The sequence below is a fragment of the Abramis brama genome, assembly GCF_963993115.1.
Source record: "Abramis brama genome assembly, chromosome: 20".
Taxonomy (NCBI): Eukaryota; Metazoa; Chordata; class Actinopteri; order Cypriniformes; family Leuciscidae; genus Abramis; species Abramis brama.
This window is the reverse complement of record NC_139982.1, coordinates 24828563-24855533: the sequence shown is the minus strand read 5'-3', so window position 1 is coordinate 24855533 and position 26971 is coordinate 24828563. Positions and strand designations below refer to the sequence as shown.

General features: G+C 37.5%; 1 protein-coding gene across 2 annotated transcripts in view; it reads left to right on the top strand.

Moving 5' to 3' along the window:
- jph3b (junctophilin 3b) overlaps positions 1 to 25185 on the top strand; it is a 36527-nt gene extending 11342 nt beyond the window's left edge. The window contains exons 2-5 of one of the 2 annotated variants that reach the window (XM_084094815.1): positions 513 to 1320; positions 16277 to 16401; positions 17817 to 18787; positions 22111 to 25185. In XM_084094815.1, coding sequence (XP_083950941.1) covers positions 513 to 1320; positions 16277 to 16401; positions 17817 to 18787; positions 22111 to 22191 — 1985 coding nt within the window. In that variant the 3' untranslated portion in view covers positions 22192 to 25185. Of the gene's footprint in view, positions 1 to 512; positions 1321 to 13536; positions 13692 to 16276; positions 16402 to 17816; positions 18788 to 22110 lie in introns of those variants that run through there. The other variant, XM_084094816.1, reaches the window with a different exon arrangement.
- Positions 25186 to 26971: the final 1786 nt, after the last annotated feature.

Sequence of the window (26971 nt, the reverse complement as noted above, 5' to 3'; positions counted from 1 at the left end):
TAAGTACAGTATATGGCAATAAATAATGTGTACTATTTTGTAATGTTGTAGCATAAAGACAATCAATATATTATATATAAAACATTAAAATAAATAAAAACATTTTGAATATAAGAGGGTAACTGGAATGGTTTAACAAATGCGTGAAACCATTGTGCAACTAGCTGTTTGGGAGCTTTTTCAAGTTACCCAAAACCATTAGGAAGACTGATTTCTTTGACAAGAATTCGTCGCTGTGACCACCGCTGCTAAAAGGTAGCCTATTCAGAACATTTTCTTTATATAATGCTTTTCTCAGCATAGTCACAGGGCAATTGTAAAGACTACCAGAGCTGAAAACATGAGGCAACTCTCCAAACTGGAGAAACCCAAGGGCAGCAGACTCAGCAGGGGAACTCTGGGTTTTACATCTGCTGCAGTTCTGCAAAATCCTGCAACAGACAACTTCATTCTGAATTAAATTGTTGATTTATTGTGTACAGCTGTCTCTTACCTCCTGTCTTTTCGTGCAGGTACATACCAGGGCCAATGGGTGGGCGGCATGCGGCATGGATATGGCGTACGGCAGAGCGTTCCGTACGGCATGGCGGCCGTCATCCGTTCACCTCTGCGTACCTCCATAAACTCTCTACGCTCCGAGCACAGCAATGGCACAGCTCTGCTGACGGGCGATCGGGCGCCTGTGGCTGGCGTGGGGGGTGGCGGCGTCCTAGCAGCGGGCAGCCCGGCCGTGTCCCGTGGAGGCTTTGTTCTGATGGCCCACAGTGAGGCAGAGCTGTTGAAGAACAAAAAGAAGGGCCTGTTCCGTCGCTCACTCTTGAGTGGCCTCAAGCTGCGAAAATCCGAATCCAAGAGCTCATTGGCCAGCCAACGGAGCAAGCAGAGTTCCTTTCGCAGTGAGGCCGGAATGAGTACGGTGAGCTCCGCTGCATCCGACATCAACTCAACCATCAGCCTTGGGGAAGGGGAGGGCGAGCTGCCGGTGGGCGAGGACGACGTAGACGCCACTACCACCGAGAGTTATGGCGGCGAATGGAAAAACGACAAGAGGACGGGCTGTGGGGTGAGCCGGCGTTCGGACGGACTGCAGTATCAGGGCGAGTGGTTGGGCAACAAGAGGCACGGCTATGGATGCACCACATTTCCCGACGGCACCAAAGAGGAAGGCAAATACAAACAGAACATGCTTGTCAGTGGCAAACGCAAGAACCTCATCCCGCTACGTGCCAGCAAGATTCGCGAGAAAGTAGACAGAGCGGTCGAAGCGGCAGACAAGGCCGCTGACATTGCGAAGCAGAAGGCAGAGATTGCACTCTCAAGGTAAGACGCAGGGTTTCACTTTGAATATCTTTGCTTGCTGCTTGTCCTCAAAAAGCACTTGACTAACCTAATGCTAACATACATTCTCAAAGCAAACCAAAGCAATATCCTCATTTTGGGGTGAAAATAATGCTTTTAATTTGCCCCCAACTTCATGATTTTAATAAACTGGCTCCTAAATGGTTCAATGACCAATTTGACAAGCACGGTTTGCGCTACACAAATGTTTGTGCAATCATATGCTAAATTACTCCTAATAGCACACATACATTTTCCGAATAGACCAAAAATGTTGATGACTCATTTTGCACTACATAGATTTTTTGTCCAATCAGATGCTTTATAATAAGTATGTCCTTTCCCCTTAATAGCAACCGACTGGTCATGACGTAGCAAAATCTTTTTGAAACAGAAAGTTTGGGCAGGGCATCCTGAAGCGCTCTTCAAAAACAAATAGCCATTATAAGCTTTAGTTACATCACAGCCATGAACCTATGTACGTATGTAGGTTGCAGGTGGTAAAAAGCCAAAAGTTAAAAATGCTGGAAAATGTTATTGTTTCTTTTTTTCGACTGTGAAACAATGGTCGGGCCAGTGTTGCCACATTATGGACCAACAAATAAATACATAAAAAAAAAAAAAAATCAAGGGTCTTTTGCGAGCGCAGGTAGAATATGCGCGTACTATACTGATGATGAAATTTATGTCACACTTCGCGCACTGCATGCACGCTAGGGTAAACTAAAATATATGTTGAGCTTAAAGGGATAGTTCGCCCAAAAATGATATTTAAGCCATGATTTACTCACCCTCAAGCCGTTCGAGATGCATACGTCAATCTTTTTTCAGACGAACACATTTTCAGTTATTTTAGAAAATGTCTTAGATCTTTCAGTGGTTATAATGTGAAGCAATGGGGTCCAGCTGATTCAAGTCGGAAAATGTACATGCATCCTTCTCAAAAATAATCCATCCGTCTCCAGGGGGATAAACGAAGGCCTTCTGAGGGTAATCCGTGCGGTTTTGTCGTAAAAATATTTATATGTTTTTATATATTTAAAACATATTTAAAACTTTATAAACTAAAATAACTGGCTTCCGGTGGCGGTCGGTGCGCGTTCAGAGAGATGAATGCTGGCGTATTACGTATGACGTAGCGTAGGAAGCGTCGTGACGTAGAACGAACGTTGAGTTTTGTTTTGCTCTGCTCTCTGGCTCCGCTGTCACGTTCGTTCTACGTCACGACGCATTCATCTCTGTGAATGCGCACCGACCGCCACCGGAAGCCAGTTATTTTAGTTTATAAAGTTTTAAATATGTATATTTTTACGACAAAACCGCACAGATTACCCTCAGAAGGCCTTCGTTTATCCCCCTGGAGACGGATGGATTATTTTTGAGAAGGATGCTTGTACATTTTCCGACTTGAATCAGCTGGACCCCATTGCTTCACATTATAACCACTGAAAGATCTAAGACATTTTCTAAAATAACTGAAAATGTGTTCGTCTGAAAAAAGATTGACGTATGCATCTCGAACGGCTTTAGGGTGAGTAAATCATGGCTTAAATATCATTTTTGGGCGAACTATCCCTTTAAGTGGGAGGGTTGTTCTCAATTTAGAAAGCATTTGATTGGACAAAATCTGTGTTGGGCAGGATGAGTCATGAATATTTTCGTCCCATTTTCCTGGTAGAAAAATACTGTAAACATGAAATGAGTATTTGTGCTAAAAGCTCATTTTTTCCAACTCATTTTAGAGTACGTTAGCAAAAATATGGCTTCAGAGCTAACAAACATGGACAAAGTAACCAAAACTCTTCTTGAATTAATGGAGTCTTAAAGTTGATAGCGTGTCCCTTAGCATTAGCAAGCACACTCAAACAAACATATGCTTGGACTACACAAGTGCTTGTTGACATTAGTGTATCGTTCTACAACATGTATCCTATCGCTTTCTTTACACAGCATCCAAACGAAGGCCATATTTCTAGCGGTTGCTTGGGACCTGTTAAATAGGGCTTGCTGGTGCCGCTATGTGGTGTGGTTGCTAAGGAAACGTGAATGATTTGTGTCGGTGTCAGCGTGGAGAGAGAATACATAAGTCTGGATTCACTTAATGAGAGTCATGTAGATTCTGGGTGTATCAGCAGACTGACTGATGTCTTTATTGATGCAGAGCAACAGTGGCACAATCAATAACATGGACATGTGGAATGTCATAGTCATAAATTGCCTGATGCTGTTAAGGTGTGTGTGTGTGTGTGTGTGTGTGTGTCTGTGTATGTGTGTATGTGTGTGTGTGTGTGTGTGTGTGTGTGTGTGTGTGGTGTGGTGGGGGGGGGGGGGGGGGGGGGGGGGGGGTTGATAAAGTGTTTATGAACCGTATACAGTTTGGTTTAATATTGAATGCTAATTGAAAAAATGCAAGCATTTTTCACCTTGTTGTCTGCCATGTCTCTTTGTTGATGTTGTCTAGAAGAGCAGTGTTTTCCAACCTTTGTTGTCTTAGCACGACAGACACATCAGATCAAACGCTCCTTCACTGACACCAAAACAAAAATGTGTTCCAACTGACATTATACTGAATTTCCTTTAAAAGGGGAGAAAGAAAAAAATTACTGTAATTAATTTCAAAACTGTGCTGTTACTGTTAACTGAGACTAAAACTAATCAAAATCATTTTCTTTAATTTAGATAAAGCTGAAATAAAATGTCATTTTTAGATAAATATAAACATAGAAAAACTTACAGAGTTGCATTAGCAACTAACTGCAATAAAATAAGTTGAGGTACTTAAAGTACTAAAATTTAAAATAATATTAAAAACTAAAACTAATAAAAATGACAAAAATTAACTAAAATGTAAACTCAAATTTAAATGAAAACTAAAAATATAAAAACAAGCCAATTCAAAATATGAATAAATACTATAGTAGTATAACTATTACTAAAATCATACTGTTTCAAATGAAAATTAAGTCATCATTTGCCTAATTTTGTTTCAAACCTGTAGGCCTATGACCTTTTGAAAAACAGCAATGTGAGATTCATGAAATAATCTTTTTTTTTATTCAAGTCTCTTAATTGAATCAGTTGATTTGGTACACAAAATAGGTCTGAATGATTTGTTGACAAATGTTTTAGTTTGTCAACGAACAACTGATTCAGTTGATTTTCAACTCACTGACTCAGTGATCAGCAGTTTATTTATTAAAATAATGATTTACATTCCTCACAATAAGCTATCAAATGACTTTAGGAGAAAGTCACGTTTCTCGTTTAAAGTGCCCATATTACGCTATTTTAAAGGTTCCTAATTTTGTTTTGGAGGTCTTCTACAACATGTTTACATGCATCAAAGGTAAAAAAAAACAAAAAAACTTTAATTTTCTCATAATATACATTGAACATCAACAAATGTTTTCAATGATTCTCAAATGACTCGTCAGAAGATTCAGTCTCTCTAAATCCCTCTTTTCCGAGAGTCTGCTCTGCTCTGATTGGTCAGATGGCCCAGTTTGTTGTGATTGGTCTACCGTTTACAGCGCAAGTCAGAAACGAAACCCCCATTACCATAACTGAACTTCAGCTCCAGAGGCTTCCTAAAACTCAGTGATTATACACACTGTAAAGACAGTAACGATAGCGTAAATTTTACCATATCAATCCAAGTGCAAGTTCGATGATGAAACATTGGAAGAACTAGTTATACAACCCAAACCTCCATCGCAAGGACAACTTGAGGAGAACGTGTATTACCTAAAATTGTGTCCAATAATGTAAAATGCCTGTTTTTCTTGCTACTTTGAATAATGATTGTGATACACTACTCAGTTGGAGGTACATTATGAAATGTTGCACCTGTAATTCCTCACCATCAGCATTAACAAGTATGTCCATCAACAAACCGATGTGTATATTTCTAATTTATTGAGATGTACATGAAGGAAATGTATCATTAACTGTATCAATAACAGCGCATACGTCAGCTGAGCACTAAGGTGAATGACTGATGTAACATTAAAGTTTGTAAAACAAATCTTGCGCCATCATTATTCAAAGTAGCAAGAAAAACAGGCATTTTACATTATTGGACACAATTTTAGGTAATTTTGGGCCCTCAGCTGATTAGCAGTTAGCCGGAGACCTACTCAATATAACACACAAAACTACGTATTTTGAACAAGCGGTAGAAGATATATACATCAATAATTAATCATACTTACAGGTTGTGATTCTGTAAGTTGGTCTAAATAAAGTGGGTACTGTCCCATCTTTAATGAATAGGCGTTTTGTAAATCCCATTTAGACCTCACAGAGATTTGAGAAGCAATCATCAGAAAAATGAACACAACAAAAGGTTATAATTTTTAACCACTGACTTCACATGAAGTCTAAGCGTGTACAAAGAGAATTTGCTTTAGCAGAGCACAAAACAGCGTCTTCTCGACATGTACACAAGACGAACCGGATACGGAAATATTCGGAAAAAGCATAATAGGGGAACTTCAAATACTTTTATGGAGCTTTTGTGTTCCCCATTCATTGTAATGGCACGGAAAACAGCGACTAGCACAGTCTAAACAATATCTATTTTTTGTGTTCCACAGAAGAAATAAAGTAATGCCAGTTTGGAACGCCATGAGGATGAGTGCATCATTTTTCGTTTCTAGGTGAACTATCACTTTAAGTCTCGTTTTGTTTTAGGTAAAAAAGCTAAAGCTAAATCTTTCCAAGAACCCAGTGGAGTACGCTGTTCACCCCTGGATAGGAATCACTGGTCTAGTTCAGGTTGTTTAGGTGACACATAGGTCAGCAGAAGAAAAAGGAGATTGAGATAGGGTTCAGGAAGAGAAACCAGGAGAAAAACGAGGGTGACGGAATCAGAAATTTCTGCATTATGCCAAGAGTTCTGGAGACTTGCCGGAGATAGGCAGGCAAAATTGGAACTAAGCCAGTTTGCCTATTTATTTTTTTATCACTCTATCCATTTCAAGCACTCTCAAACCCTCACAAACTCACAGTAGCTTATTGCCTCACACATGTTGTGGACATGCACTGTGTGCATCCATGTGACCTGCACAGACATGTTAGGAAATGTGTGTGTAAGCACATATGTGAGTTTATATGCTTGCGCCTGCCTATTGATGGCGCCTACATATGTTTGCATTCATACAAACGTGCATAGGTATGCATGTGCTATATTAAGAGCGTCACTCACCCCACAAATCCCACTGACCTCATTATATTCTCAGCAATGCTATCACTACAGCTTAGCACTGCCCCTGCCAACACACACATACACGCATATGCACACAGCGCTCTCGCAGCAACCAATGAAATTAAGCTAGAAATGTAGAAATAAATCATTAAATGATTTACACTTTTTTCAGGTTCTAAAGGTATTTATTATTACATAATTTGCAAACTCTTAAGGAAAAAACATAAATTTAACATGTTAAATTGGAAATGAACCAGTGTTATTTTAGTTTTATTTATATACTATTATAGAATTTATTAATATTTTGAAGTAGATTTTTTGTTTTCATTTTAATTAATTTTAGTTAATGTAATTGTGTTATGCTGTTATGTGCCTTCATTACTATATATATATATATATATATATATATATTTATTATTACTATATATATATGTATATAATATATGTATATATATATATATATATATATATATATATATATATATATATATATATATGTATATAATTATATATATATATATATATATATATATATATATATATATATATATATATATAGTAATGAAGGCACATAACAGCATAACACAATTACATTAACTAAAATGAATTTTTATTTATATATATATAAATAGTTTATATATAAATATATATAAATAGTTTTTATTTATATATATATAAATAGTTTAGTTTTTTACCAAAGCAACATTTCAAATTTTCGTTTCAGTTTTTCACGTTTGTTTTTGATCCAAGATTAATATTTTACTTACAGTTTTATTTCACCGGAAATTATTTTTAATAAAAAAATAACTCAAAATTGACCCAATTATTTCTTAATGCATGTTTCTGATCTTTATTGTAAATTAATTATTGGTTCATGTTATTCAAAATGATAAAAACTACTGTTGTTATTGCTAAACAAAATCCTATTCCACTGAAATGAAGACCTTGCCATCCAAGATAATATTACAATTTTTAATATTCATATTTCCATATTTTTTGTTTTTGTTTAATATATATATATTACTATTTAAAACATATCATCCATGAAAACATTTGAAGCTTACACATTTGAAACCATGTAATGTAATGTGTAAAAAATTGGGAACACGTGCAAAATGTCAAAAGCCACATGATTTTGTGACATTTACAAGTCAAATTCATGTTTTTCAAAAGAAACATTCACACATCTAAAATGTAAAAAAACGCTAACATTTACAAACTGCTTGACGATGAATTGAAGAAAAAAAGACATTCACATTATACTTGTACTATTGTGTGTTTGTTGATGGAGAGGGTGGATTCTATTTTTTTAACCATACCTGTAACAATTTACCCTGAATGGATCATTCCTTGGGGTTCGCCGTGTGACCCAAGGAGAAGAAAACAAGAAAAGATTGTTTCGAGGAAAAGCCTAATTGCTCTAAAGGGAGTAAGAGTTTGAGAAGAAAGGATTGCTAATGGACTCTCAACTATCAAGCTTACTCTAAAACATTGTTTTTCTAAAAAAAACACATCTCAAACCATGATTTTTCCAAAGCAAGGAGTCATGCCATGCATTTTTATATAATTTTGTTCCCATAAGATCCATTTAAGCAAAAACAGTCATGATTTAGTTTTTCTTTGCAATTTTCCACCCTCTCTTTGACCCTACAAATAGGCTTTGACCCTACAAATAAGCTGTTTTTTTCTTTCTGTGAATTCTCTCTTTGCATGTGAAATGATAAACAGAGCTTTGCAGAGCTTACTGTGGGTTTCATGGCCATGAGTCAAGCTTCTTAACACTGAATACGCGTCATTGACGTTTATGCACTGAAAAAAAAAACTTAAGGTACAATCAACTTGGCTGTCTTAAGTCATTTCAACTTAAATTACATTAAACTGACTTAAAAAAAATGAGTTGAATCTCACTTAAAAAAAACCGATTTAACTTATTTTGATGAGTTGAAGTGATGTAAAAACATATGTTGCCATGACTTACTGATCACGTCATTTTTTACAGTGTGGCCGGTTATCCGCTGGTAGTTCAGAACTGTTTTTGCAACTTTGTTTCGAGGAGGAACTTTTGAAGAATAATTGAATCTTTTAGTCCAAAAGATTAAGAAAAACTTGATTTCTAATGATATAGTCCTTTTTAAACTATACTTTTATAAATTTAAAAAGGGTAGTCTAGAACAGGTCCATCAAGATTTGCCATACAATTCCAAAATATACAAATACAAACACTTCCGGCCAAAATGTACGCAGACACAACACATAACAGGATGCAGGATAGACTACTGGAGATCTAAACGACTGAGAAGATCACATAACAGTTAATCTGATTAGCTCGCTAGGGCTGACCTGGTCAAAGTAGATACTACAGTAGACCTGCGCTGACGCGCTAACACCGGAAGCAGCCGTGACTCATCTGCAACTTAAAGCTTTGTTCTGGTGGTCACGGGGCGGCTTATTTGGGCCATCCATAGGACGTCTTAGTTGTCACAAGAAATCCATATTTGGACTTTGTTACAAATGTGTCAGTATATTATTTGATCAAATACAAAAAGTCACCACCCATTTTTTCAGAGGCTCTGGATCTGGTATTGTTCCCATTTATTTTCTTAACATTTCACACACAAAAAAACAACAACACAATTTTCAAAACCTTGAATTCATCCAATCAGCTCTGAATCACAACATTTAACTCTAAATAAAATGATTCACATTACAACATTTGATTCTGAGAGACATTATTATTATATACTAAATTTACATTACATAATATACACTATTATTATAAACAAATTAACTGAGCAAATGAGCACTTATCCTACGAATCTTTTCGAGTAAGGGAATCAACACAACCGCTAACATATAAAATCACTGGTCACATAAAATCATCTATAAGTCATTGTGAACAAATTAACTTCTCATCCTATTAATATTTTTGAATAATGTAGAAAATAAAAAAGCACTAACATAAAATCACTGACTTTAAGTAATTATGAACAAATTAACTGCTCAATATGAATATTTTTGAATAATGTAAAATTAAAATAAAAACGCTAATATAAAATCAAACTAAGTCATTATGAACAAATCCAACTACTCGTCCTATGAATCTTTTTGAATAATGTAACATAAAAAAACTATGACTATAAGTGATTATGAACAAATTAACTACTCATCTTATCAATCTTTTCAAATTGTGTTATAAAATCAACAAACAAAAAAAAAAGCCAGATCTAAAATCATAAATGCTAACATATAAAATAATTGACTGTACAAAATTTTTACATATATACAAATATAAAAGTAAATTGACAGTGTAGAGAGACTGATTTGATTACCTCAATCACAATACTTCATGGGCCTGAGTCTCATTTAAGTCAGAATGCCATGATTCCTTCACTAATTGATGAATCTTGTGGTATTTTACTAGGATTTTGACAATAAACAGATTTAAAAATTATTGACTTGTGGCTTCTACTGAAGCATATCGTCATTGCTTGATCACAGAGATCAAGGTAGGTCTGAGTTGAAAGTTTTGTATCTTTGTATGGAGAAAACGAATGAGATTTTTACTTACGGAACCAGATTGTTGTGTTGTGCTGTATTGGCACTGATGCTTAAACGTGGATGTCATACTGTATGTTAATGTGCTTGTGGTTTTGATGTCATAAACATTGTTTCTAAATGACCCACACCATTATCTCTGAGTGGACTGGGGCGAAAGCTTTGCATTGTGAATATTAGCATATATTAGCTCTTTTTATATCAAAAATGCAAGAAAAATGCTGTTTACCATTATAAATGCCTTTAAATTAAGGTGACTGGAAGATCCATCTTTTTAAATTGATGGTGTAGTTGCACTGTAGGTGATGGATGTGTGAATGTGATCCTAAAAAAGAAGGCCGGGTGCCCAGATCATTTAGTAAAGTCACGCGAGTAGGAGAATGTGAATGAGAGGCAGGGCTTTAGAAAAAAAAGAGTGCGTGTGTATGAAAGAGAGTGAAAGAAGCAATGGGAGGTGCCTGCACGTGTCTGAGTGTTGAGAGGAAGGACGGAAGAAAAAAAGAGAGTGAGAATCTGTGTTAGCGTCAGAGAAGGGTGAGAGAGTTTGCACGTGGATGAGTGTTAAATATACGTTTAAAGAGATGAAAAAAAATGAAACTCATTTGATTCAGAATGCTGGTTCAAATCCAAATGATTTACTTTCTTGAGTGGAACAGAGTCATTTTTTTTTTTTTTTTTTATATCCTGGCTACTTTTTTTTCTCAATCTAATGAAAGTGAATGGGGATTGGAGATGACAATCTAATAACTGACAATTCAATAAATAATAATTTAAATATGATTTTTCCAATGACGTATGAAAAAGTAACTTTATTGAAGATATATACTATAGACCAAAGGTTTAAAGGGATAGTTCGGCCAAAAATGATATTAAACCCATGATTTACTCACCCTCAAGCCGTTCGAGATGCATATGTCAATCATTTTTCAGACGAACACATTTTCAGTTATTTTAGAAAATGTTTTAGATCTTTCGTTTATCCCCCTGGAGCCAGATGGATTACTTTTGTGAAGGATGCATTCACATTTTTGGGACTTGAAGGAGGTGGACCCTGTAACTTGACATTATAACCACTGAAAGATCTAAGACATTTTCTAAAATAACTGAAAATGTGTTCGTCTGAAAAATGATTGACATGCATCTCGAACGGCTTGAGGGTGAGTAAATCATGGGTTTAATATCATTTTTGGCCGAACTATCCCTTTAATGTTTTTTAATGCTCACAAAGGCTGCATTTATTTGATCAAAAACACAGTAAAAACAGTAATACTGTGAAATATTATTACAATTTAAAACAACTAAATATATTCAAAAATGTTTCAAAATGTAATTTATTCCTGTGATGCGAAGCTGAATTTTCAGCATCATTGCTCTAGTCTTTAGTTTCACACGATCCTTCATAAATCATTCTAATGTTCTTATTATTATCAGTGTTGAAAACAGTTGTGCTGCTTAATATCTTTGTGGAAACAATGATTCCTTTTTTTTCAGGATTCGTTGATGAATAGAAAGTTCAAAAGAACAGCATTTATTTGAAATAGAAATCTTTTGTAACAATGTCAAAGTCTTTACTGTCATTTTCGATCCATTTAAAGCATCCTTGCTTAATAAAAGTAAAAAAAATTTTTTTAAAAACAAACAGACAATTCTCTGAAAACAAGGCTTTTTTTGTTTTGTTTTTTGCTTCTTAAGTTAATGCATCATGTTTTAAGATATATATTTTTTAGAAATGAGCAACTCATTTGAGCAAAAAAAGAGTGGCCAGGTTATTCTTCAGAAAGTTTACTTTATGTGTTCAGTGGGAGAAAGTAAGTCAGTTGGGTTTAAAACAACACAAGGGTGAATAAATGAACCCATTTTTTGCTGAACTATCCCTTTAACTGTGTGAGTTAGCGGGACTTGCTGTGAAACAGCGTTTAGTCTCTGTTTCCATCAGAAAGTGTGTAGAAACATTGCTACTGTTCAGCAGTATATAAATAGAACGGTAACCAGCACAGCTCGACCCAGACTCACAGCGCCTATGGATCAGGATCCAGTGTGTGTGTGTGTGTGTGTGTGTGTGAGACCATATCATTTAGAAGCCCTCTATTAGTGAATGGACGTTTCTCACATCCAGCCCTCACTCTCTGACTGTACTCTCAACAGCATCCCACAATCCTCCTCTCATTCTCCTCTGTTATCTAATTGTTTGTCCTTTTTATACCCCACGCCATCTTATTCTCTCCCTCACTTTCTCTCCTCTGCCGTTGCCAGGACAACCGGCAAGGCACGGGGTGAATGCAATCCTAAGATCTCTTCATCCGACCTGCCTCGCCGTAGCTCACCGTCACACACTCGAATGCTCTCGCGCCCACATGTTCTGACCACACCACACGCTATAACCCCATTTAAACACACAAACACACTTTCTTGCACAAACATGCACTTGGTTTGGCTGGCTGGGTGAAGACAGCCTAGAGCAGAGAGGAAGAGGGTGCAATCGATGAGCATCGACATGCAATACTGCACCAAGACAGCCACTGCACAAACAAGCAGAGAACGAGACCAGGGGGAAAAAGTTCAGTGAGAAAGGGAGAACATCTTCATACCTGAGCTTTGTGTGGTCCACTCACATGAACAATCTCTCTGTGGCAGAATGCAAAACTTCAAGTCTGTCGAAACAACAAATGTTCATTAAAAATCTGAAAATAAGTACAATTAAGTATTTTTGTTTTATTTTCCAGCACAAGTATTATATTTTAATATTTATTCAAAAGCATATACTGATATTTGAATAATTTATTAATTGTCTAATAATATATGTATTGTTATTTTACTATAATTTAGATACTATTATAGTTTTTATCAATATTTTTTATTTTTATGTTTTCCATTTTCATTTTAGTTTTAGTTATTTTAGTAAATCAAGTTAAACTAAATTAAAATGTGAAATAAGTTTAAGATTTATAGATTTTATTTTATTTCAGTTTTAGTTTTAGTTATTTTAGTATATCAAGTTAAACTAAATTAAAATGTGAAATAAGTTTTTTTAATTTCAGTTAACATTTATTTTATTTCAAGTAACGGAAATGTATTTATGGTTTTAGTTTAAGTTTGAGTTTTAACTATAATAACCCTGATTAATACAACTTTAATTAAATTAACTACTACTACTTAATACTTCAATGTTAAAATTTACTCAGTAAAATGTAACATTTTATTAATAATATTTTTAATGAACTTAATCATTTTAATAAATACAATTAAAATAAAATGACTAAATAAAAATGCTTATAATAAACCAAAAAAATCATATATTATATATTATTTTGTCAATAATGTGTCAAAGTAATATTTTCCTATAGTGCACAATTTTGCCTCTCAAATCAGTTGATCTAATTTTATATTTACTGGAAAACTGGGCAAAAATACTGATTAAGAAATGATTTGTTTTGCAGTACGCAATCCCACATGTCAGCATGATGCTGTGCGTCATCATCATGCAAAGTCGAAGTCTCGATCGCACACAGGTAAAACAGAAGGCTGTGATGAATGGGGAATCACACATTAAAAGGCGAGGTTGTGAACGCTAGCTCTCTTTTATTCTCTTAGACACAGAGCACATTGATTTCCTCAGTGAATTATTTAGCAGCCGAAGCAAGCACTGTTGCCTGTTCTTAAGGTGAAGATGCACAGGGCAACTTTTTGGGCAATGTTGCTGGGCAATGTTGCCGTCAACAGGCAACCAGATGAGAAATTATCCAGATAGAAATGTATTGCTCATTTTCAAAGGGAAAGTGCCCAAGCAACAATCGCTTGACAAGATTGCCCAGCAACATTGCTCAAAAAGTTGCACTGTGAGGTCCAGATGGGAATTAGCAAACAGTACTTGTGTATTGTAGAGGATAATTGTAACATTTTGGAGGGTTGGCTTATTTGTTCAGAAAATGTTTAGCCTGAAGCTTTCACATTTTGCCTCAAACTAAATAAAAAAAGTTCCTGGAGAATTCTGCAACCATTTGACAGCATGTGATATTTACATTTAAATGTGGTTATTTAAACTGGTTTTACAGATCATGAAGTAGAGTCTTGGCAAGTTCACAGAGTTAAAACAAGTTAGAATTACAGTGTCAGAAAGGCATGACTCTGTGGAGTCCCGAGAGCGTCTCTCTGAGTGAGGATGTGTGAAGCTGTGTAATTGTTTGCCTTCAGCCTGTATTTATCGTCAACCCTTGGATAATCGGAGTGTCACGATCTTGGTGAAGCATGTGCCTTATAAACTTAATGACCAGATTGATCATTGGCTAAACCATGTACTTATGTGCATTTTGCTGTGGTCTGCCTCATAAAGCAAGGTTTTCCCAGATAAAAACCAAACAACAAAAACACCATCCATAAAACATGATAAAACTATAATGGTAAGCCTATACTTATGTATACTTTTGCAATAGGATTACTGAAATTTCAGTGTAAAACTTTCTTTAATGTGACATACCTTTAACCCTCATGTTGTGTTTGGGTCATTTGGACCCGGAGAGGATTTCCCGAAAATGCTATTTAAAGTTATCGCGTTGGAATAAAACTTACTGACTTTACTCACCCAGGGTATAACTACCTCGCCCAACAATTTTTGAGATTTTTTCTATTCTTTGTGATTATTTCCCCCACCTTGTTACAACTTGTGGTGTTCCTGGTAAAAAATTACCGGCCTACAAAAAATTGCTTATAAATCTCTCATTATTATATATTATCACCATATATTGGATTCAATCTTTTTGTCAACTTGTTTTCTTTCAATTAGGACAGGTTTTGTATTTCTTTTTGAAACTGATTGATCGTAGGCCTCCTTTAACTGAGCTTATGCCCCTTTTTTGACCAAAAATAAAAGCATTATTTGTGGGTAATTTTGCCATGAATGAATGGGGGAAATGGAAAATAAGATAAACATTTAGTGTTCAGGAGCATGTTAATCATGTTCATGTTCACATATTAACATGAGTGCTTGCAAAGATAAAAGCCTCAGACCTGTGCATGGATATACACACACACACACACACACACACACACACACACACACACACACACACACACACACTCACACACACACTCACACTCACGTAAACAAACAAACTATTTTGAGTATTACTGGCTTTCTTTTTCACAGAGATGAACTCTATCCTCAGATCAATGAGGCCTACAGTCAATAAGTTTAAAAAATAAAGAGTATTTTTTTTACTAGGTACACCACAATACTTTTTGCCATTTTGTACAAAAGCATTTCAAAACAAAGTTCCTGGTTAAATATTAAAAGCACACCAGTGTGATAAACGGTGCAATTTTTTTTCACATTTTGTTGAATGCTGACAAATTTATCCACAAATAATATTTTTTTCACTCAAAAACTGAGGTGCATAAGCTCAGATCAATGAGGCCTATGATCAATCAGTTTTAAAAAAGAAATACAAAACCTGTCCTAATTGAAAGAAAACAAGTTGACAAAAAAGATTGAATCCAATATTTGGTGATAATATAGAATTTAGAGAGATTTATAAGCAGTTTTTTGTTGATGTGTGTTACGTACCAGAATGGAGCCAGAATGAGAGTTTGCAAAAAAACATGCTTAAATATCAGAAAAAGGAAAAAGTAATTTAAGAATTCAAAGGCATGTTTTTTATTTGTAATCATGTGTGTAATCATTGGTGATATATTTACAATAAGACCAGGGACTTGCAAGTAAACTGGCTAAATTTGACTTTAAATGTCCCTGGTCTCTGTAGAATAATAATAATAATAATAAAAAAAAGCTTTTTAGCCTATAAAGATTTAACATTTTGTCTCAAACATCTCTGAAATAGTTTCTGGATAAAGTTTTGATAAAGTAGTCTTTAACCACAGCATGTCATATTTACATTAGAACATGTTTATTATATATTTTGACTTTAATGACAACATAAAATACATTTTAAAAATGAATAAATACACATGTGTGTGTCTTTAGTTGTCAAATATTTGAGTTTAAAACTAAAGTGTGTAATTGTTTCAGTGTTAAAAAGCATATTTTCAATTCCTTTTGGTAACCCTTGTGGTTCATAAAGTACACACTTCAGCTTAAATGCAAGACCACCAGCCCTGTCCTTTTCTAACCCTGTCTTTCTCTCTACATCTAAACCGCTTTGGCCCGGACCGCAACATCCACAGGACAGCTCACGCCAGAGGGAAAGCTGACGCCGCGACAACGGCAGCGCAGAAAGCCCAGGAAGAGAGCAGGCTGGCCCGGATCACCGCCAAAGAGTTTTCCCCTTCTTTCCAGCACAGAGGAAACAGTGAGTGCAACCAGCCGAGTCTGGAGACTAAAAATAACTGGGACTTCAAACTGTTTGACAGTACGACTAAGCTTTTGCGGTTCACTGCGAATGCTAAATATGCCAATTAGTTAACTTTACAAACACTCTCCAACCGTGATTTGAAAGCTGCAAATATTATTCACCGATTCTCTAGATGACTTACAATTTAGTGCTTGCGAGCAGCAAGAGGTAGATGTACACGTTAGTAATAGCTCAGTGTAGGAACAACAGAGTTACGGTGAAAGCGTCCATGTGCGTACGTGTAGGTGCCGGATGGGTTCAGGGCTGTAGGGGTCAATGCTCCTACCGTGCCGTGCGGGGGGAATGAGTGATAGAAGAGGCAATAAGAAGATAAGGGGAGGTCAGCGCTGACCTTTCCGACAAGCCCACGCGAAGCTAGCCGACATACACAATGAAATTTATGCATGCACACACAATACCCACACACACATATTCACACCACCCACACACATAAACACACATACTGTAAATGCAGTCACTCTTTCGGTCGCTGTCACACCCCCACACATTGGCAGAATTTATGCCAATCCCATCACAAAACACCCCTTTACAGGAGAGCTATAAGCACACACGCTGTGCTGGATCAGTGTATGAGACCTCCTGGAACGGTTGATATTTCTAAATGATAAATTTACGTCATGTGATGACCTTAGAGATGTTAGGACAAACTTGGCTGAGATGTGCTGACTTGCAACAGATTTGTAAATGATGTTTACAGTTGCAATACAAGCCTTTATAAGGTTAAGTTGAAAGTTATGTACGTACAGGCGCATAGGGATGAAATCTTCATTCTCATTAGCCGAGCTGATTCGAGCAGCCATGGTGCTGACTCAGGAAAGATTTGATAAGTTAAACTGTACTACCAGGAATGGTTCATGTGCTTCAAGCAATCAAGCGAGGTACAGGAATAATTCACCCCCAAAATAAAAATTCTGTTATGATTTACCCTTATGTTGTTCCAAATCCACCAACCAAGCTGTATTTTTTTTCTGTGGAACACAAAAGGAGAATTACTGAAGAATCTTCTTGCCGTTCTTTTTTCATATATCTACAGCTTTAAGTGACCATACCATCAAAAAGATTGTAAAAAACATAAGGGATGCACCAATATTAAAATTCTGGCTGATATGATAAGCTGATAGTTGTTTTCATGTCTCATAGCCATTAACTGATTAATGGTAGATATAAAATTCTAACCATTTTGTCTAAATAAAATACTCCAAATTCATTTTAAATCCTAATTAAGACAGATGGAAGCTTCTTCAAGAGCATGTTCCTATCCCATACACCCCCTTTTCAGTACATTTCAAGCATGTGGAATGACTACATGTTTTAAAATTAAAACTTAGACTTGTCTCTATGTCTTCGTGTAGGAGTGGAGTGCCAGCGACCCAAACAGCAGAACTCGAGTGAGAACGATGTGGAAGTGATCTCCAGTGGGACTGCGGACAGCACCGAGCTCTATATGAAGGGCTCCACACCTCCAGACCTGACCCCAGACGTGAGCCCTACTCCCAGCCGGCCCTCCACACCTCCCCGAAGCCCGACCACCAAATCTTCCCACCGCACCAAAAATGCCCGCTTCCTGCGACAGACTGCAGTGGACGAGGAGCGCGGGGGAACGCAAGAGATCCAGGTGCTGATGGAGGGGAGAGGTGGTGGTGGTTCGGGTGGAGGTGGAGAGTACCTGAGGGCTAACAGCTGGAGTGAGGACAAGCGTGCCTCTCGTGGGGGCAGTAGTAGAGGCGGTAGTCGTGGCAGCAGCCGCTCTACAACCCCTTCTGTACAGGACGAGGTGCGGGTTGGGGCGGCACGGGCCAACGGCCACAAGCACGCCTCCAATCATAAGCCTCGAGACCACAGCTCCTCCAATCACAAAACGCCACGGGAAAGAAGGCCAGACGGACCCTCTGCTTCCTGGACGTCTCAGCGGGTACAAGGGGACAGTTTGGCTCACTCCCGTCTCCTAGAGCAGGACGAGGAAAAACTGAGCAATTATGAAATGGAGATGAGGCCGTTACAGCCAATGGACTCCCATAACTCCCAGAAGCCCTATGGGCACGGGGAGGAGAGGCCTGGTCACTCGGAGTCCCGAGCACATACACTACAGCGACGGGGTAAAAATCGCGACCGGGAGCGGGACGTTCGCGATGCCTCAGGGCCCAGGGATGCCCGGGAGGGGCCGGCTCCAGACTCAGTGCAAAAGTTGGACAGTCTACGAGTGGGGGAAAAGTTAGAGGCACGGCCCCTCCGCAGGGACCTCACACTCTCACCCCCACAGAAATCCCCACCTATTGCACTACAGCACGAAGACGAGAATCAGTCTCAGCTCAAAGTGAACTCGGTAAGTGAAGATGCACTACACTGAACACAGGGAGAGTTTACCCAAAATTAAAAGTTCTGGTGTCACCCTCAAGTCGGTCCAAATCTGTTTGACTTTCTTCTGTGCAACACAAAAAGAGAAATTGTTAAAGACTCAAGCTTTAAAGACAGAAGCTTTAAAGCTTTAAAAAGGATGCTAAACACCATAAAAGTATGGTAAAAGTGGCCATGTGAGCTCTGAGTGAGAAACAGATGACGGAATTGTATGACGGGGTATCCAATCCGGCTCCTGAAGGGCTAATATCCTGCAGTGCTTAGTTTCAACCTGGCTCAACATTTCTAGTAACTCTGAAGACCTTGATTAGTTCAGGTGTGCTTTATTATGACTGTATCTAAGGCCATGTTTACATCTGATATTAAGAAGCATTTTCGTCAATCCGATCTCAAGTGGGCGACGCTAAATACGAAGAAATTAGGACAGAAGTGGTCAAAAATTGACAAAAGAGACTGATTAAAACACCAGGTGTAAACGGGAATGTGTCTCCCTCGTCTACTGCCGATCGACCAAAACGCATAAGCTCTGCAGGATTGTGGCCCTCCAGGAGCAAGATTGGACGTGACAATTTTATGGTGTTTTTGTATCCATTCATTGTATTTGCAAGGACAAAAGTGACAAGTACAGTCTTCAGAATGTCTCTTTTTTTGTATTTCATGGAAGAAAGAAAGTCATATGGGTTTTGGAACAACATGAGGGTGAGTAAATGACAACAGAATCTTAATACTTGCCCAATAAATTGTGCAATAAAACACTTGAATATTGAATCATAAAATTTAATTATACTCTTTCAAAACAGATTGAATACATTTCTAATCAAATGCAACCACACCAGATGTTCTAGTATGCATCGGTGCCTGAGAACGCATGGGTAGGAAGAATAACCTCCAAACATAGTGTAGGCGTTCGGCGTCCCAATGGAACATAGGAGCCGACAACAGCCCAAGACACATAACCTGCACACATATCCAAACTTCAAACTGTCCCCTTCCACTGCCTAGCGGCCCTACGATCTCTTGCTGCACTAAGAACACCTTGGTAACAGCAAATTGGCAAAGTGGCTCCTTCCACAACGCAGCCCTGCATTGGCTGTCCCACACTCTGTTGCTAGGGAACAGCTTATGCCTTGCTCGGGTTGTGGCCAATCAAATGACAAGACTGAGTTCTAGTAAGGAGGGGGTTTATGTTTGTAGCTGCAGAGAGGCAAGCAATGCAGCAGACTTGTGTAAGACAGGTTAACATGAAACAGAAACACATCGGCACAATAGCTAGTCCTACCTCAGGAATTAACAAACACTGTCAATGCTTTTAACAACATTTATACATTCCCGAGATATCTAAACAACTGGTTAGCTTAGCACAGCAGGAAGAAGAACAGGTCCTAAACAGGGCACAACTGTCTGACCATACAATAAAACAACTGTGGAGAGCAAAATGTGGTTGTTCAACAGGAAGATGCGCTAAATGTGACTGTGTAAGATATGATTGTCCTAATTAAATGTGCAAAATCAACGCTCACGGCATCTTCTTAACAGTACTGTGTCCGGTTCGCTTGTCACAGCCTAATTTCATGCCTCACATGTGTCTTGCATGTGCAGCACGCGTGTCCCTCTGCTCAACGGTTGTAAACATTGTCCACGATACGCTTACATGAGCCCATTAATTACAAAAGCGTGCTCGACAAACGGAGCTCTTTGCAAATACGTTCGTCCTTACGAGGGCTGGCACAATGCAGTACAGACTCTCATTTCCATTCAGATAATACCGTATCTGTACGGTGAGCCGAGGGGAATGGAATAATCATGCAGGCTTTCTTTAAACACGCACTGTAGTGTGCAAGTGTGTTTTGAAGTGAATCTAGGACTCTAGTATGTTGACTGCTTAATACACTGAAGAGGAAATTCACTAAACAGTTGCACAACTTTAGCATGTGATATTTCAGCGCAATTTCACTGCGATATTCACGCAACAGCTTGAGTATTTCAGTCGTTGTCATTCTTTATCAGTGCAAACTGATGCAAACTGATTCCTTTCTATGCAAATTAGGTTTATTGAGTGCAGTGTATTCACAAAAGTGAGAACTACTTGCACTAATGTTAACTATTTGCAGCACTCTCACAACCAACTAAGATTGAGAAGAGCGCTATAACCAACTAATATCCAGACACAGAGTGTAGTCAAGTGCACTTTTGGGCATTTTAAAGAGCTTGTTTAGGGGCCTAGACTGTAGTTGTAATGCAATGCTGTAATGTCCCAGGAAAGTACACCTGACAGCTGCATAACTCCACAACATGGCAATTTTGGTACATACAATTCTGACTATAGACGTTCATAAAAATCTGTAAGGTTTGCTGTGATTATGTGTAGGGTAAAACCCAAAATATACTTTGATTTTAATGCATACACTATGGTTTGTGAGTGACGTAAATTTCAACATCAGCATAGTATGCGCATACTGTACATGCGCAGACTGATTTTTCTAATCGTGCTAAATCTGTAAACTCAGCTTGCACCACCCCATTGATTTTTTTGTTGTTGTTGCACTAATTAGTTTGTCTACAAGGTGCTAACATTGTGCCAGCCTATTGTTTCAAGGTTAAAAAAAGAAAAGGAAGAGACGGAACGATGTCAACAAACTACTGGAAACAGCAACAACAACAGACAGCCGCATTTACAAGCGCTTGTGTGAGGGGGTTGAGAGATATCTGCAAGTAGTTTAAAAGAGTACAAAGAAATTTGTATCAGTCAAAACTTCTGGAGAGAAATAGTGCAGACACTGGACAAGGTTGAAACTTTCAAGTGGGCATGTTTCAAGCGATTTACTTGATGCGTTTAAGCTATGCGTTCGGCTGCATCCATACATTAAGCGTTCTTATCAAAACTAAAGTATACTTTAAGCTTGAGCAACTTGGATAGGGTATAGGCTATGCTAGCTGAATGATAAGTTCACCTACTACCTAAAAAAATTTGAAATGTTTCATTTTTACTATCTATTGCTTCAGACATTAATTGTCATAATAATTTAGTTCAGACTAAAGTTAATTTGTAGGATTTCTAATCAGGCACTAAATAGAGTACTAATTAAAGGCTCTTTCAGCAAATGAAATCGTTTTGGGGTCCTTGTTGTGTAATTACACATTGTGTTTAGCACAGATTTTTGAGCGTGTTTGCACTGTTACCCGATTCTCATTATTCTTTAGTGAATCAAGTTAGACAGCATGCCAATAAACACTATTAGTTTTAATACTTCAAATACTGACCTTTCTCTTTTTCTCTTTCTCATTCAACAGGGCTCCAACTCTATTCTGGTAGTCATGGTGATTTTGCTCAACATTGGAGTCGCCATTTTGTTTGTCCATTTTTTTATTTAAACTCTGCATTGCCTATCAATTCCTCTTGTCCAGCTACACTATCATCAAATCAATACTAGTATCATCACGACTGATCTGGTTCCGGCCCGTTTTTTTAAAACAAACGACCAATGTACTTCTATCGAAGTTACAGCATGTCAGTAAGAAGACTGAGGAAGGCAACAACACAAAACTGGGCTCAGTGGTTCTGTCTGCTTTTCTGTCTCCAAAGAGCTCGTTTTGATTTCTTAATTTCCTTTTTTTTTTTTTTTTCTGAAATAGTTAGAAGCATCCTTTTGAACTTCTAGTTTTATCCTATGTATTCACTCACTCATTAATGCTGATATAAATTGATATACTTGTTTCTCTTTTTTATTTCATATTCTTACTTGCCTTTTTCTTGACAATGCTGGTGGCTTTTCTCGGTTTTCATTTGGTTTTTGGTTTGTATTTGGGTGTTGGACTCATTTGAACGGTGGCTTTGGTGAGGGAGGGTGTGCAAGGTGGCGTAAGGGTGAAGGGAGACCACCATCAACATCTTTTCGGGTGATGGCAGCGTTACACAGCTATGATGTCAACAGGTTCAAAGTGATGGGAAACGGCCCCTGTCTAACACCACCCGCCTCCCTCGCGCACCACTCCTAAGCATTGCTTATATTTTTCCATGTCTTCGTTTTTGTCACTCATCGGAATAACATGCCAAGCGCTCCTCTCATTTCCTGTACACCTCCATTTTCCTTCTGTGTGGTACGTCAAATACCAGTGGACCCCAGAATGTCATGGTGGGCCTGAAATGAGAATTAAAGACACTTTTTAATGATAATGGACCTAAACTGAGGCTATAAAGCTTTTTGATCTCTAAACACCTGTAAATTTGCCTCAATATGTTGCGTATGTCAAAAAAGAAATCGCCTAAACAAGCACAACCACACCAAAGTGGGTTAGTAAAAGTTAAAGTCTGAAACCACAGAGACAGTTTCTGCATTTGCAACATTTGCACTCGGGCGAATCTGACCCATATGCATTTGGAAAAATTCCCAGATGCAAAAGTTCTACGATCCGAAAGGGCTTTGTCATTAATCTTGCTCCAAATTTCAACAAAATAAATCATAACATAGTTTGACTCATTTATCTTTTCATAAACAGGTCCTGCATGTTAGATTATACACTGTACATTCAACAAAACGTAGCATGGGTTTGATCTTCGGAAGCACTTTCCTAAGTTTGATCTTTTTTCGCAGAATTCTATGTTATTTAAACATTGTTCGAATGTTGTATGAGGGCTAGCACATGACATTCTGTGAGGTCATCATTATAAACCTCTACCCCTCCTACACTCTCTTTGATGAAATCACAAGAACGTGCGAGCACCTGCCAACCTCACCATGCACACCTGAAAGCCATGCTGCGCGAGATGCTGGTGTTCCCAACCAGACATTCAAGAGACTGTTAACGTTTTTTTCCCAACTGCTGCTTTCAAAAAACTAATATTTATTGATAAAAGAAAAAAAAAAAAACTTTTTTAGCTATTTGCAAGACGTCTGAAAAATGCCGACTGCCTTGTTTTTCTAAAAGTAAAAGAAAAAAACAAAGTTGCATGCTAATGTATGTTTTAGTTTTGTATAGATAACCTTATCGGGAAAAAAACATATGGAAAAGTGTGATAGCAGTTTTGGACACGTTGTAAAAACAGATTTCATTCGGACTTGCATCAAAATGTTCATAAATTCGTGAGTAGGCTATTGTACGAATTGGCTATGAATTCATATGACCTCATTCGTAAGAAAATGTATGATTTGTTGGTAAAACTTCACCATAAAGGCCGACCCCTAAAACTAACACTTAAAGGGATAGTTCACCCAAAAATTATTATTATGTCATCATTTACTCACTCTCATGTCGTTCCAAACTTGCATGAATTCATTTCTTCTGCTGAACACAAAAGAAGATATTTTGAAGAATGTTTGTTACCAATCAGTTGTGGGGCACGACTGACTCCCAAAAATACTATGGAAGTCAATGGGGCCCATCAACTGTTTGGTTACCGACATTCTTCAATATCTTCCTTTGTGTTCAGCAGAACAAAGAAATGCACACAAGTTTGGAATGATGACAGAATTTTCATTTTTGGGTGAATGTCGTTCCTTCAAAGGAACGTAAGCAGACCCTATGAAAACGTACGAATGAGATTATCACCAATTGTCCAACAAACTGTCATAAGTGTTGAAATCTTTTACCTTATTGGCCAACGGCATGATACACAGTGGAACAGGTCTGATCGGGCATGCCAATGATGAACCCGAGGTCCAAGTGCTGGTCCCGGCATCCAGAGGCCTTTCCGCCCCAAAATCAGAGACGAAACTAAAACAATCAAAGAGAGGTGTTTTGTTTATTTTTTTATAGCCAGCTAACAGAACGTAAAGACTGAGATGTTTTTATAGCATGTGTATATGGGCTTGTACTCTCCCCCTTGAGTCTGTCCTCCTGGCAATGATTCACTCACAGTTTGTGTACTCTTTCTCTATCCCTCTTTCTCGCCCTTCCTTCCCCATATTTCTCCGTTTCTCTATCCAGCCGGTAAAAAAAAAGAATAGTAAAGGTAAAAAAAAAATGAAATGTACAAATGACAACTATGCTGATGTAAAGGAACGCAAGCTGGGGGCCCAAATGTATGGAGTTGTGCATTTGCTCACCTCGAGTCCTTGGGTTGGGTCCAGGAAGTTTGCGAATTGCTGACTGGCTCACTTTGAAACCACAACGGCTGTATGTGACGGGGATGGTGGGATTCCAAAGGGTCTTTGAAGCAGGGAGTTGCTGCAGTTGACCCGCACCGCCGGCTCTTGTACCGTTTGGCCTGGATGTATCCGTCACCCTATGCGCCTATAGCATGCCCAAGCATGCCCAGTTCTTTTATCTCTCTCTTTCTCTTCCTCTATCATTCAGTTCTTTACTTTACCTGGGGGTCTGTTTCTTTATGAGTTATATGGAGAAAATAATGAAAGTGTTTGAAAGTAAGCACTTGTGTTGTGGTTATTGAGTCTGGGTTTTTGTTTCTGCTGTATTTCTCTGTATCTATTGCAAAAGTAACAAGCGGTCACGTGGTGATGCATTTACAGAAGATGTGAATGATATTGTGGAACTCCAAAAAAAAAAAATTGGGTCAAGCTGACAAAAAAAGTCATGTTTCACCCCAAAACAAAAAAAAAGAAAAGAAAAAAAGAAAAAGAAATTATATATCTGGATACAGACAATGAAAACGGTTTACACTTTATTTTACAGTGTCCTTGTTACATGCTTTACATGTACTTACCATAGTAATAACAGTAAATTATGCATAATTACATGCAACTTCCCCTCAACCAAATCCTAATCCTATCCTAACACTATAGTAAGTACATGTAGTTAATTATAATTACTCAGTACTTAATTATATAAACACACTGTAACAATGACACCTTAAAATAAAGTGTAACCAGATATTTTTAACTGTGAGATTATTTATGGCAATTAAGATATCAATGCACTCTCCCCAGACACCTTTTACACCATTACTGTGAAGTGAAACTAAATTAAATTGTACGCTACTAGTAATACTACAGTGTAATATGTTATGAAAAACATTTATTCAAATAAAATTACTACAGCAATGAAAATTCTTAAATTACTGTAAGAACTACAAAAAGAAAAACAAAAGTAAACCATTTGGATGCATTACTGAACTGAGATTTTAGGGGAAAAGTGCTTAACTGTCATAAAAACAATGCAAAAAATAACAGCCATAAAATAGCCTTCATTGTCTTTACATACAGTAAAATATAATCTCTTATTTTTTTTCCTGATATTATTTGAATTGTACAGCATTTATACATTATTTCATTATGCTTGTACAACCTTTATGTTGATTTTAATAGAAAAATCATTGTATTACAGAATTTATTACAGTAATAAAGTAAAATAAATAATGAGAATCATCAATAAGATTTACAAAAAAAAGGCAATGAGAGGAGGAAAATTTGCTTGAAAATGTTACACTGCAAGAAAAAGTACAGTAATGGTCCTTCATTGTCTTTCGAAATAAAATTCTTATGTTTTTTCTTTTGATTTTGGGGTAAAATACAACTCAGACATCTTCGTAAGTTCATTTTACTCAAGTTACAGTGAAAGTGATGCAATATTCTCAGTGCAGACGACTGTGAACAAAAACAGACAAGCAGGTGATGCATTCATATTTCCCCGGTGAGAGTGTGTCATCGCAATATAGCAGCCTTAATATGGAATTGTTCTCCAGCAAGCAGGGGTGTGGCCAAGAATTAAGGGCGTGGCCTATCTAACTGGACACTTCACACATATGAAGGTTATCTTATTTTGAAAAAAGCACCGTTCGTATTTGTCAGGACGTCCTCTAAAAAGATTGTCATGAATGTAAATGAACCTACTTGATGGATTGCGAGTAAAAAAAAAAATGAAATGCACTGAAAATATGAAATACAGTCTGCAGGGGCACAAGGTCAATTCATTTTATCTTCAAAGTCTCTCTCATGTCCTTGTTTTGTCTCTTTCTCTCACTTTCATCCTTGTCCTCTCCTGCAGAAACTAACCCCATGTCATCTCTCCTATTGTCACATCACTGAATCATGGAGGTGGAATGCTTACAAATAAGCGTAAAAATCCACCCCTATAACTGACTTGAGATGTCCTCAAATCTTGATCTTAAAGGAATAGTTCACATGAAAATGAAAATTTTGTCATAATTTACTCACCCTCATGTCGTTCTAAACCTGTATGACTCTTTCTTCTGTCG